The sequence below is a fragment of the Malurus melanocephalus genome, unplaced genomic scaffold (genome assembly GCF_030028575.1).
Source record: "Malurus melanocephalus ecotype Western Australia unplaced genomic scaffold, MMel_1.1 scaffold_107, whole genome shotgun sequence".
NCBI classification, from domain to species: domain Eukaryota; kingdom Metazoa; phylum Chordata; class Aves; order Passeriformes; family Maluridae; genus Malurus; species Malurus melanocephalus.
Genome location: NW_026623339.1, coordinates 186,633 through 199,525, shown reverse-complemented (window position 1 = coordinate 199,525; position 12,893 = coordinate 186,633). Strand labels below are relative to the sequence as shown.

Genomic DNA, 12,893 nt, shown 5'->3' with positions numbered 1-12,893 from the left:
AAAAAAAAAAAAGCCTCAGCCTGTAAGGCTGTCATTGTCTAAAAATGTACATCTTTTAAAAAAATCACCTCTTTGCAATTTTATTGATATTTTCTGGAACTTGAAAGTGTGCTCTGTAAATAAATGTATGCCCAGAATTGTTATACTTCCCTCACTTGTTCTTTCAGCACAGTTTGTCAGTCCTCATTTTCAATGCAAGAAAAACCAAAATTCTTTTCCTGACCCCCTCCATGCAGTGGTGTAGGAGGAGTGGTGTAACCCTTTGGATTATTCTTTTCAAGGGTCAATACAGAGATGTGGATTGGGTGTTCATTCCACGTGGGGGGACACAATTGTAATTCCTGTTGCAGCCCCTGGAATTTTAGCTGCTTGCATTTTGGCTGTACAAACCAACACATAAAATAGAGTAATTTGGGAATCTATTAACCAACCTCCTGCCCAATCTGATGTCAGTCAGCGTTTAATTGGGAACGGAGCTTTCCGTCCTGTCTGATTGTCATCGAAAGGTGCTAATTTTTTTCCCTTTTTGAATGAGCAAGCCCTGTAGGGCTGACAGGCTGACTCTGTGCTGTGGGAAGGAGTGGGAGGAACCCCCATCCCTTGGGGTTACTCATCGTGGAGGAGGCCCTGTGTCCTTGGCCAAGCATAGCTCCTTCAGCACACGCTCCCCTCTCTCCTCACCGCTACGCTACGGCGCAATTTTTCTCTTGCTCTCTCTCTCACTATCTCTTTTCTGTATCTCTCGGAAATCAGACTGGAGTTCAGAGCACTTTCACTACCTTTTATGAGGTAGAGTGTGATGTCATAGATGGGGGCAGGGCTAGTCAACTTTCCACCCACCCACCCACCTGTGCTGAGGGAGCTACGCTTGAGACTGGAAGCGGTGACTCCTCAACGGTGAGTAACCTCCTGTCTCATCTATGTCTTCAGAGGTCTGGGGGTGGAGGGAAGACTTGTGAGAATGGGGGATTTTTTTTTTGATAGCTTCTCTTTTTTTTTTTTTAAATTAACCATAGGAATCACAGAGTTAATTGCATGTGTTGTCTTAGTCACCTGCCAAGAGTTTCCTCCCTGTCCTGAAGTCCCAGAGTTAACTTCACCTGCACAGCAATGACCACGTTTCTCTGCAGAGGTGGTCCATTCACTGATGGTTGAACTCATCCTTCAGTGTTTATCTTACCCTGTGAAAAGGCAGGCTCTGGTCCCCTTGAACTCTGTTGCTAAACTTCCATTAATTTAATTAAAATATCTAATTACGACGCTGAGCCATAATTTTACTGAAATTCTTTATGATTAAAGATAGATGGTGTTATTTATTTATTTATCATTACTAACTGTTGATAATGGCTTACTATATGGGACAGGATTTTTTAAATATATTCTCTATTACTGTTTTTATTCACTTTATCCATAATATATACGAAGCTGTGTATTGACAATAAGCCAATTATAAGGCCTATTTTATAGATAAAATAAAATGCAAARGTAAATTGTGGAAGACATAGAATTAAGCAGGAAACTCCGAGTAAATGTAGCTCAGATTTAGCCTTTGAAATTATAAATCAAAGCATTTTACTTTCTTTTCCCTTTGATAAGAACTTGAGATGGGCAGGGATGCTGCTGACTGAATTTCTTGGTGTGTTTTTTGTCTCACTACCTAAACATTACGATTTTACTTTAAGGCATTGTCTTGTTACCCATTTCCCTGAGCCCCAGGTATTACTGCTTCACTGTTTTAATATCCCTCAGCATATTAAAAAAGACAAGATGGACTACAAAGACCTTCCTTTCTTGTTCTGCCTCCTGGGTATCTATTAAAGCTGTCAAGATGTCAGAGCTCTCACACTAAAGGGCAGAAGAAGGATCATATGAAGATTTGGGGCCCTAGGGACACTGCAAATCTTGCTGTTCTTGTTCATTTAAAGCTCTTTACCAGCTTCGTGTGGGGTCTTGTCATATCCCAGTGAGAGGCACTGAAAGGCAGCAGCACATCCTCTATAAATCAAAGGAGGAGAGTGCAATCACAGCCTTTTCTGCAGAGGTGGTCCACGATCTGATTGATGAAGTGCTTCTATTTTCAGGTGCCTGGGTGGCTTTGAGCAATTGGGTGAGGATGCAGCCRTTCCATCTTCTGGGCAGTGGTGTGCACTGGGAATTGGGCCCTGGTRATGGATAGATGTTCCTCCCTGATGACTCAGGGATGCTCTTTGTATCAACACATAGGAAATCCAAATGGAATTTGGGGAGGGTGAGAGTCCTGTTTACAAAGCTACCTACTCAAACTTTTACTGATGATCTTTTCCCTCCCCGTCAAAGAATAAAATAAGGACAAAGAATATAAAAATGTCTCCCTTTCCCTGACAGGTGGTAGCTTTTCTAGCTTTGAATAATGTGCACAAGGAGTTTTATCACTACTGTTTATTCCTTTAGTAAACCAAACACTGAATTCTCCAAATCTTCCTTTGCAAAGCCACGAACTTGCCCAGCAGATTTAGTTTCCCCAGCAAACTTAAATCTTTTCAGCAGGAAAGGAAAAACAGGTTAGTCRATCTCTAATGTTTCACTGGGAAAACTTTATGGGAATTGCTGCTCTTAAAGATGATTTGAAGTTTGTTCTTTTCAGAGGCAAATGCTGGGAGGTAAAATTTAATTTAGATCCTAAGCACATCCTTTGCTGATGAGTTTATCAAATTGTCTTAGCACATAATTATTGTTGCATAATGCAGGAGCCTTTAGTTTTTGCCCAGAATTGATAAAACACAAGGAGTAACTGTACAGTGCCCTGATCTCATTTTGATGAGATCAAAAAGCATTTTGGTGACATAGAGAAACTCTTTTTAAGAGTGGTGTAGGGATTGGGAAGAGGGAATCAGAATTGGTGTCACTCAGTAATGATGGTGAATGAGAKGCAGTGATCAGCACTGAGGGGATATCATGGAACAGAGATGTCAGCGGATTACTCTGAATCCAGAGAAATTTGCATTCTAAATTTATCTTGTAAGATGAGCAAATTAGCAGTTGGCTGACTTCTGTATGGTGGGGAGTTTGGAGAGGGAATCATATTCCAAATTACATGAACTGTTGCAATAATTAACCTGAAACCTGTCTGTGCCAATTCTAATAACAAATTTTTGTCCAGGTAACCCCAGGCTGTGAATTTGGCTGAGTAACTTAGSACTGGGAGAATAAATAGACTAATGTTACATTTACTGAGCTAATTCCCCTGTTAAATTATTTTACTGGCAGCTATGATTAAAAAAAAAATATTAAAATGTCTGAAGTGCACAGATTCCTAAATTTTACAGCTTAGGCTTAAATCTGTACTCAGTCAGTTATGATGTTTGTTTAATATTATTTACATGTACATAAAATATAAGGCCTAGATTTCAGCTGCTTTTATTTAGTGTTTAATATGAAAACTTTTAAAGCAAATATCTCAGCAACTCCTTCCAATACATGCTAATTTAGATGAGTTAAGTCTTCATAAATTATTAGCAAACTGAAAGTCAATTTTTGATATGGTATTTTTAAGAAGTTTATTGGTTTATTGTTGCAAGCAGGTTGTGTATAACTGTCTTGAAACAAATCCAGTATATTATATGTATTTGCACCTATATATTTAAGGAGCTCAACATTTAAATGACAGATTTGTTCCTCAGCCATCATGACAAAGGGTGAGCAATATTTTAATGATGTAAGATCATCTACAGGGATCAAGCACTTTTTTTTCATGCGAAATTCCCAGTTTTTCTCTATTTGCCAGGCTGATTTCTCTTACAAGTTGAATTAAAACTTTGTGGGTTGGTTCCTACCTCCTTTTTCTATATGAGAAGTGAGGGAGAGCTGTGAAATGCACCATCTGTTCCCAAATGGTGTCAGCTGGCAACGAGATACTTCTCCCCCTGCCCTCTCTTACTGCAGTTCTGGGCTGCTTTAACACCATTTCCTCAACACCAATTGCTGTGGATTTGATCYTGTTGGAGCAGAAGGAGTCACAATGACAGTGCACAGCATTTTGGAGATACTTCACATTGATTTAAATCACAATCCTTTCGAACTTCCACCTCAACTCCTTTGAATTTACAATAAAAATGCACCAAGAGCACCTGAATTGAGTGTGGAGGTTGGAGGAAACCAGGGCTGCCTTATCACCCTGGACTTTCTGATCCTCCAAGACATTAAAGATGATTCTCTAAAATCACAATCTTTTGGATTTCTGTCGGTCCCATCTGAGTGTCTCAAAGCAAACACATGGTGTACCCTGAGAAAACTGAAAACAGAAGTAAATATTGTCATTATTTCCTTTCTACAAATAATACTGAACCGTGCTGAAGGCTGAAAGGATCTATAGAATCATGATGAGTTTCAAACTATACATATTGCTTCAAGACTCAGCTAATTTTCAAGACCAGGGTTTCTCTGTCTTTCAGTTGATAATTCAGTTTCCACTCTGGATGGCCAAAAAAAAAAAAAAAATACAACAAACAAAAAACACCCACCAAGAAAAACAAGAAAAACCCCAAACAGATTTTTAAAAAAACTAAAAAAACCCCACAAAACAAACAAACAAATAAAACCCAACAAAACAATTCCCCAAAAACAAATGAATCACAAACACTGCCCCACCCCAAAGAAGAAAAAAACAGGAGAAAGACTTCATCCAAGTTAAATATGGTTTGAAAGCTATAGAGTTATAAAGAAATCTTGCAGTAACAGTGGGAGGCTGCCCCACTCAAGCTGTGCAAACAGATGAAATTAGGGTCTCTGGTGTAATAGAAACTGATTATTTTATTATTCAGAAAGATTTTAATTGAATTATGAAGAGATTTTTGCTGCCATCTCAATTGCTGTGTGAAGAGTGATTCATCCAGCCAAGTGTAAACATCTGCATTTGAGATGTTCACTCCAGGCTTCRTTTTTGTGGAATTCAAGAGCCATTTCAAGAGGGCAGATATTCTTGTTTCAGGTAGACATTGACGCCAGTTTAGGTTTGTAATACCTTAAAAAAAACACAGAAGTATGACAGGAAGTTAAACCATGTATACATAGTCAACAGTTGTAGCCTTGGTGTTCTTTTGAGAGTTTATATTGATTTGTAAGTGATGTCAACTTTCTGTGCACTGAGCTGCTGCCTCATTTTTTTTTTCTGAACAGAAATATTTAAATTGTTAAATAAGGAGCATTTGTCTATAAAAAGTCACTGKTTCTATGCTCTAATCTCATTCGTTTCTGGAGACCTAAGAGATTTATAAGTTTTGTAATTTGTGGGTTTCATCCATCTGACACTTTGGGGACCAAAATTAAGCAAAACCATCTCAAAACCATTCATTAGGKGGTTTGAATTCTTGGGCTGCTGGGCCAAATCCAAGGATAAGTTTTTTTTTTTTTGCAGATGTTGAGCATCTGCCCAGATTCAYTGTGCTATATTTAGGATCCCAGTGCAATTTAGGATCTCTGGACTTTAAAAGCTGAAATGCTCTGGCCCATGTCCGTAGAGAAAGATCTTGAGTGCCCCATTGTTCCTGGTCTTCTTCACCAAGCACAAAAAGAGTTTGGAATCTTTTGGTCCAGCAGCTGGAATTAGRCAGTGTGAGACTTAATTTATAGAAATAGGAACTGTGAAAACTTTGACTAGGTCACCAAAGACACCAAATCAGTGGGTTTAAGGAACAGCTCTGTTCTTCCTGCCTTCATTCCCAGAGAAATTGTTGAGTCAGAGGCATCTGAAAAAATTCTGGGGATTCAAGTGACACCAGCCATGGTKGATCATTTCTAATATTAAAGCCAATCAGCTTGAATTTTTCTGATGCCACCTAAATGCAGTCAAGGCTGTAGGTAATTATGAGTAATGTACACTTTTTAAATAAGAACTTCGCAAGGAAAGAGCCACTGCAAATGCTTTTTCATTTCACCATTCTTCTMAAGTCTGTACCTTCATCTCCTTTACGTAAATTCTGGATTAGTGGTAAGATTTGGAGATGTGATTGAATTAATTTGCTTTGTGTAGGGATGGTTGTCATGAGGTGAAAGGAAACCATTTGGATTATTTGAATCATTGAGGCTTTCAGCACTTCTGCATTTGTTGCTCAGGAAAAATGCTACCTAAAGTGCAGAATTGCAAAAGAAAAGAGACTCCAAGTAAATTAGGAATCCCTAACAGAAGTAGTYTCTGAAAATAGTACAGGACTTTAAAAAAATTGAATGAACTATTGAAAAGTTGTCAAAAAATTTTAATAATTCACTATTTTTTCCTCCATTTCTACACTTGCTTATTTTTTTTCCATTTGAATAAGACACATGCTCTTGTAGCAATGAAAATGAGATTGCCAACATCATCTACACAGCTCTCTTAGATACATTTGCATGTATGCAGAGAAGGCTCAGGGGAGATATTGATGTCTACAGACACCTACAAGGAGAATTTAGAGGAAACAGACCCAGACCTGTCTGAGGTGCATGGTCACAGGGACAGGAAAAGTGTCAATGAACAAGTTGTAATGTGGGAAATCCCAATTAGATACAAGTTTAAAAAAAAATTAAGTCAAAAGGAATAAAACTCAAGTGCAGGGTGGAGTTCTCCAGCCCAGAGATGTGGGATTTTATCCATCTTTGGACATGCTCTGAGTCTGAGCAAAATCCAGAACAACCTCACGTAATTCCAATTTCCAACAGAGCATTGCTCTAAATGACCTCAGAAGGATCTCTTCATCCTAAAAGAATATTTATGCAATAAAACATGAGTAATAAAAATGAGCTTTTAGAATTCAGAGSCAGATTTTATTCATTCCAATTTAATCTCAATTTGCTGTCATCTTTGCTTGTTCTTTCACTGTGAATTGCAGYAGCCTTTACAAATGTTTCTGTTTTGCTCTGGTTTCATTTGCTTGCAGTAAGTAAGAACAGGTAATTTTTACCTGTTTTGATGGTTTTTAATGACATTAAGTGTTAGCTCAAGTTAAAGCTCTAATGAACAGATRCATTTACAAATTGTATGTTCAGTAATTGACCAGGGAAGAAAAAAATCCTTTTAGTGAGGAACTTTTATCACTTACTGAATGTTATTTAACATTGATTGAGTTGGTCAAATAAATAGAACAGTTATTTATGAATAATTTATTTGGTATAAAATTAGAGAATTTCCATTACAAATTATTTTCTATATATGATTAAACCAGCTCTGTCAGTGCTGGAATATTTCTGAAAAGCTGAAATGGGGTTCTTCTTTGAAGACTATTGTGGAGATTTCTTTTTTTTTGGGTTGGGGTTTTTTTTTGTTTWTTTGTTTTGTTTTTGTTTTTTATTGCATTCTGCTGTAAAGTCCTGGAAAGTTCTCGGGGAATCAGAGAAAGGAATGTTTTCTTTGATTGAGCTGAGCAATATTAGAAGGACCCATAACTCCAAGGAAGTAAAAGCCTTTTAGCGCCTCCGAAATGATCGATATCTTGAATGATTGAAGCCTTTATCTGGTTCTTCAATACATAAAATATGCATGAAGAGCAGCAGGCAAATGTTAGGAAGTAAGGAAGAGTTGTCTGGGTGTCATTTTCCATTCTACAACAGGATTTTGTGGGTTTGTTTTTTATGGTTTTTTTTTTTGGTTGGTTGGTTTGGTTGGTTGGTTTGGTTTGTTTTGTTTGTTAGGGTTTTTTTGATTTTTTTTTTTTTTTAAATTTGATTTATTCTGATGTATTTGATGCCTTATTTCCAAGCCCTTTCCTGAGAAAAGCCATCCTGCCAGTGGAACACCTATCTTCAAAGTGTCCCTGTGCTAATTTGGCAAATGTGACTTTAGAGATAGGGAAGTAGCTGAAGGAGCAGATTTTCCTCAAAAAGTGGCAGATCCTCACAGCTGAAGACAGGGAGATAATTCACACACAGATAAAACCCTTACACTTGCACAAATTAGAAAAGAATTTGGGGAAATAGCACATTTCTTGGCATTGCAGTCTTAAATCCTGCTTTATGCTGCTTTTCATTTTGTTTTCTTTGTGACAAAATCAGGAGCAATAGCAGGAGATAACACATTCCTGTGTAAAGCATAGAGTGTTTCTGTGCTTTATTGATTTCTTTTTTCGTATCCAAAGTCTCCTGCATTTTATCMCTGAGTACAATTTCCAGCCAACCAGACGTGATTTGGACTCCTTTCAGGTAAGAGTGTTAGAAAGACATGTATTTTCTTGTTATTATACCTGTTCTCTAGATAAAGAACAAAAGRTTTGCTTCTAATACTCAGCTTGAAAGAGCACAAGATTATTTTAGGCTTTTAAAATGTGTTTCTATCTTCAAATTACAAACAAATCACAACTCATGTTGGGAAGAGGGAGATTTCAGACTAGTTAGATATCCTATATTTCCTTTTTTTTTTTTTTTTCAGATTTAACTACAATTGGGTATGATAATGGAACTTTGCACTGATGCTTTTGACAGAGGCCTGTCCATGTTTTTCTGTCTGTGACCTCAGGTTCAGATAATGTTGTGTTTTGGGTAGATTTCTGGCATGTGAATCCTTTGGTAAATTAGTGCAAATTGCTTTTTTATTGGGCTTGATCATGAGTTTTCACAGACTTCCTACTCTAATTTTCTTCAGCCTCCCGGCAATATGAAAAAGTTTTAGTTATAGCTGGAGTTTGCGTCTCCTGTCAGACAGAGTTTGGGCTTCATCTTATTGCAGACATTTTATCTTGTTGGATATTAGGTCTAAATCAATCATACAAAGTTCTMTTTGCTGTTAATCATCCAAGAACTCAGAGCAGACCATCCCATGGGGCAGAATGGTTTTGAAGCCCTAAACGTGGTTGTGCTGAGTTTGTTTTGGGTAGTGTTGGAGCTGTGATGGCCTTTAGACAATCCTGCTTTTTGTCTGGGACTTCACACCATTGGCATCATGCTCCAAACATGAGTTCTGTGCAGAATAAAGAAGATTTGGAAGAAAAAAACCCTCGAGCCATCGTGGCAGAGGACTCATTCCCACATTTCTCAGTTGTAGGTTGATGTAGAAAGTGTTTCTTCCTCTGCATTCAACCTTAGCAAAGATAATGTGTTGTATAAACACAAACTCCGTTAGCTTTATTCACTGAGGATTTCTTACTTGTCCAGTAGAATTTTTGCAGGTATTTTGGCATTCAGATTGTTGTCAAATACCTTAACTCAGCAACAGGCTCTGGAAGCTCTGAGACGGTGTTGTAGCATGAAAAAGATGGCTGAAGCAACTGAATTTTAAAAATTYAGTTCTGTATAGGATTGCTTGTCCTTACAGTGTTTCTGGTGTCTGGTAAGAATTGTRCWGGTTTGGCATCTTCCTCCTGTGAARTGGCAAATAAGAAGCAARAAAAGAAAATTCAACATTTCTGAGAGATTTTTTTGTTATGAATCAAAGTCATTTGCCCCATTAAATTCTGAAAGGAATGCAACAAAGTATAAATTGTTAAATACTGAGGAAGTAACCTACGTTGTATTTGGTAGCTACAAGAAAAATAGCAATTTTTGTTTTATAGCAGTAGTATTGGGGAAATAGTTTATTGACTGCATTTATTAAATAGAAAAAAAACTAATTATTAAAAATAAAAGAATGTATTTTCCACCTTTGGGACCAGCAGGCTGGAGAGACACCAGTAATAATTATTTTCCAGAAAAGTAATTAGGTAACATTAACTTTCAGGTGATTCCAATTATCTTTTTTGTCATTTCACCATTTYAGTTGTTAAAATATGAGCTTTCACATTAAGTGTTCTCCTCAAAGCAAATGAATTAGGATCTCATTTTGTCTTTTATTCTTTTGCTTCTGAAATAACCTGGAATGAGTAAAGCAAACATAGAAATGCATCTCCATTATGTCTGTTTATCTTTTGTTGGGAATGTCAGTTCTGGGAGTATTTTATTTGTTCCTGCTTTTGCAAATGAGCATAAAGCAGTTGGAAATGTGTTTTAAAATGGCAGTAGTCCATAGAAGACAGAAGAACCAGAGTTCTTGTTAAATTCCTATGCTCTCTGTTGTCCTTGGATATGGCAGCCTTTGTTAAATACAATCAAATGGGTTTGGGAATCCCTTGGGTTTCTTACCTGTAATGGAAAAAATGCAGATGAGGGTGGTTATTCAGTGGATTGSGCACCTATGAAACACAACTACCCCCAGACTGAATTAAATATTTCATCATGGTTAAAGGATTAAGTTAATTGCAGTCAAATGTGAAAGTAAATACTTAGGAAAGGACAAATATAATTCTCTGTGTAGCTACAGATCCGTTTATAGCATTGTGACCACCTAACATTCCATTTTTTTTTTTTTTTTAATAGAGATTTTCAAGTATATAGGGTAGTTTTCTCACAATGGCTGTAGTTAACAAAATCCCCTGTGAGCATTTTTGAGGTGAYTGACTAAACCAGACCCTGAGCCATTGCACAGCAGTGCTGATCAATAGCAGATATCTCCTCCCATTGGGATGAGAGCACCTGAATAGCAAACAGTCCATGTTTGCATTGGCTCTCTCCAGCAGGGTCGTGTTTTATGCATAAAACATGCCACAGAAACATCAGATGTAATTTTATGAATAAGATATTTTCTTTGCATACATCTTGTGGAGGTAGGAATGGATTTGCTGTTAAGCACAGCTGAGAGGAAAAGGTTCTTTGCATGAGATTACAGTCTGAGAAATCTATACTTCTGATTTACCATCCAGGTTCATAATTGCTTCATGCAGCCTTATTGCTCTGGAGACTTTTAATTGGCTTTTGGGTTTTGATGAGAGCAACTGTACCTGTCCAGRAAAGTGAGAACTTCCTTTGGAAAGCAGAAGCAAAGAATTCACCCAGAATTCACAGAAAGCCTTCAGGGCTTGGCAGTGCCTAAATCACCTGCTAAAGGTGTGTAAATCAAGTCTTATCCAAGAATATTTGAGGGGCTGCAAGTTCTTTTTCAACATTTCAACAAAATAAATGACATTTTCCCTTCCCAATCTATACAAAGTGAACCAGACTAAATTCTTATTTATCAATAACTCCTAATATTATTTTTTTTTTTTTATTTATACATTTCAAGGTCAGTAGRGGCTGTTGTTATCATCTAAGCTGTCTTCCTGCAGAACTGATTCAGGGCTCCATGAATTGATGTGCACTAAAAATGTCCAATAGTTAATAYATATTAAGCAAAACCATCCAATATTGATTTCACGATTTCAAGAAATAGAATCAATCTTGCATGAGTTCTTGTGATTAATTAATATAACTGCTAAATAAATAATTTCAGGTAATTAATAACTAAAATGACCTGCTTCACCTCTCAGCCATTAAGTTTTGTTTTAGCTTTGATCTCTGGAACTTGAAATACAATCAGCTTTGTTACCATGTACTTGCTGATTTTGAGCAAATTATTTTTTAGTCATTCACTTGGAAATGGGAAAAACAGAGCTGGCTGAGTCTTTTTCATAAAAGATGGGTTTTTTTGTTGGTGAGTTTCTTTAAATTCTTTCCTAGTTCCTCAGTATTGCTCTTGCATTAAGAGGACTCAGTATCCCATAACTGTGGATACAGATAAACTGAATGTGATAATTGAACCTATTTCATCAATCCCCTCATTTTTGTGTACTCAAGGAGTGATTGCCTGGGATCCTRCAGAGAATGAAGTTCCTTATTGGATAATTAGGTATCATCTGCTATGAAGCTGGCCAAAATAAAATCTACATTTGTGACTTTTAGCAGCTAATTAGATATCAATCACCTGCCCTCTGGATGATTTGCTACTTTCCCAATTGTTGTCTGCAAATTTCATCAAATGAACGAGTTTTTCCCAAGTTTTTAATAGAAATATTGATATTATGAAGCCACCAAGTGGTTTCTCCAAGACCCTGTTGAGCAGTGATTTTTTTTCTCTGTGTGTACRTACTTCTGGAAGCAGCTGCTAGAGAATTGGGAATCCTTCTGTGTATGTGCCTTGTTAGTTTTCTGTCAACTGAGTTTTTAATCAAASTGTCATGTATTACTAAGCAAAAGACCTTTCAAAGATCCAATTATACCCACAGCAATATTTTAAGCAATTCAGAGTTTAATCACAACCAAAATATGATGTAGGTTACTTGGAAAATATTTTAACCCACACAACCCTTTGCTTGCCATTAACTGCATTTCTTTCCTCTATTTCTGGAGCCTCTCACAGATATTGCATCATTTAATTTGGGAGTGCTGCCAGCTGAGCTGGCCTGTCATTTCACAGGTCATTTTATTTACATTGCTCAAGTATTTYGAGACTAGAAACTACCTGCAATTCTTTTGATGTCTTCACCCATTTTTCAAGGTTTTTTTTTAAAATCAACAGTAATGATATAGAGCATTCTTAAGGAGCTAGCTCTTTTAAAACTACCCATTCCATATCCTTGCTCACTGGAAACGCAGATTTTTTTTTTTCCTCAATTTCCCTTTCTTTTTATGTACATTTATCATTATAAATATGAAGACTGGAAGTTAGATTTTCTCCTTTCTAAAACATAAAGTATAATTCTTCCCCATTACAGCTGTGTGAAATGCAGAGGGAACATCTCTTTTCATTGCTTTACTATTAAAGACAAAAATTTCCAAGTTTTATTCTCTCCCATTTCTTCAGCTAKTTTGCTATTGCAATTGCTGGTTATTTTACTTAGATTATGTGTATATGTAAAATAAGCAAGAAATCTCGATTTCCACAAGATTCTGGAAAGTTCTGCAAAATAGTGCAGGAAAATTGCAGCACAGCYGATAAGCAGCTCAAAAACTCTTCAAAACCTGAAGAATTTTCTCTAGGGGGAAGAAAACCCTGGAATTATGTTCCTGGCAGATCTTTTCCAACTTAAATTATTATAAAGTGACCATGTCTAGTGCAGTTATTCTTAGGTTCTCCAAGAATTTTGAATTTTCCTCAGCATTCA

General features: G+C 36.9%; 1 protein-coding gene across 2 annotated transcripts in view; it reads left to right on the top strand.

Annotated features, from left to right (window-relative positions):
* The window catches only part of CTNNA2 (catenin alpha 2), a 447,877-nt gene that overhangs the window by 431,256 nt on the left and 3,728 nt on the right, over positions 1 to 12,893 (top strand). The window contains exon 18 of one of the 2 annotated variants that reach the window (XM_057369301.1): positions 754 to 897. The exons of the other annotated variant lie outside the window; for it this stretch is intronic. Within the exon in view, the coding sequence (XP_057225284.1) occupies positions 754 to 897 (144 nt within the window). The remainder of the gene's footprint in view (positions 1 to 753; positions 898 to 12,893) is intronic. 2 annotated transcript variants of the gene reach the window in all.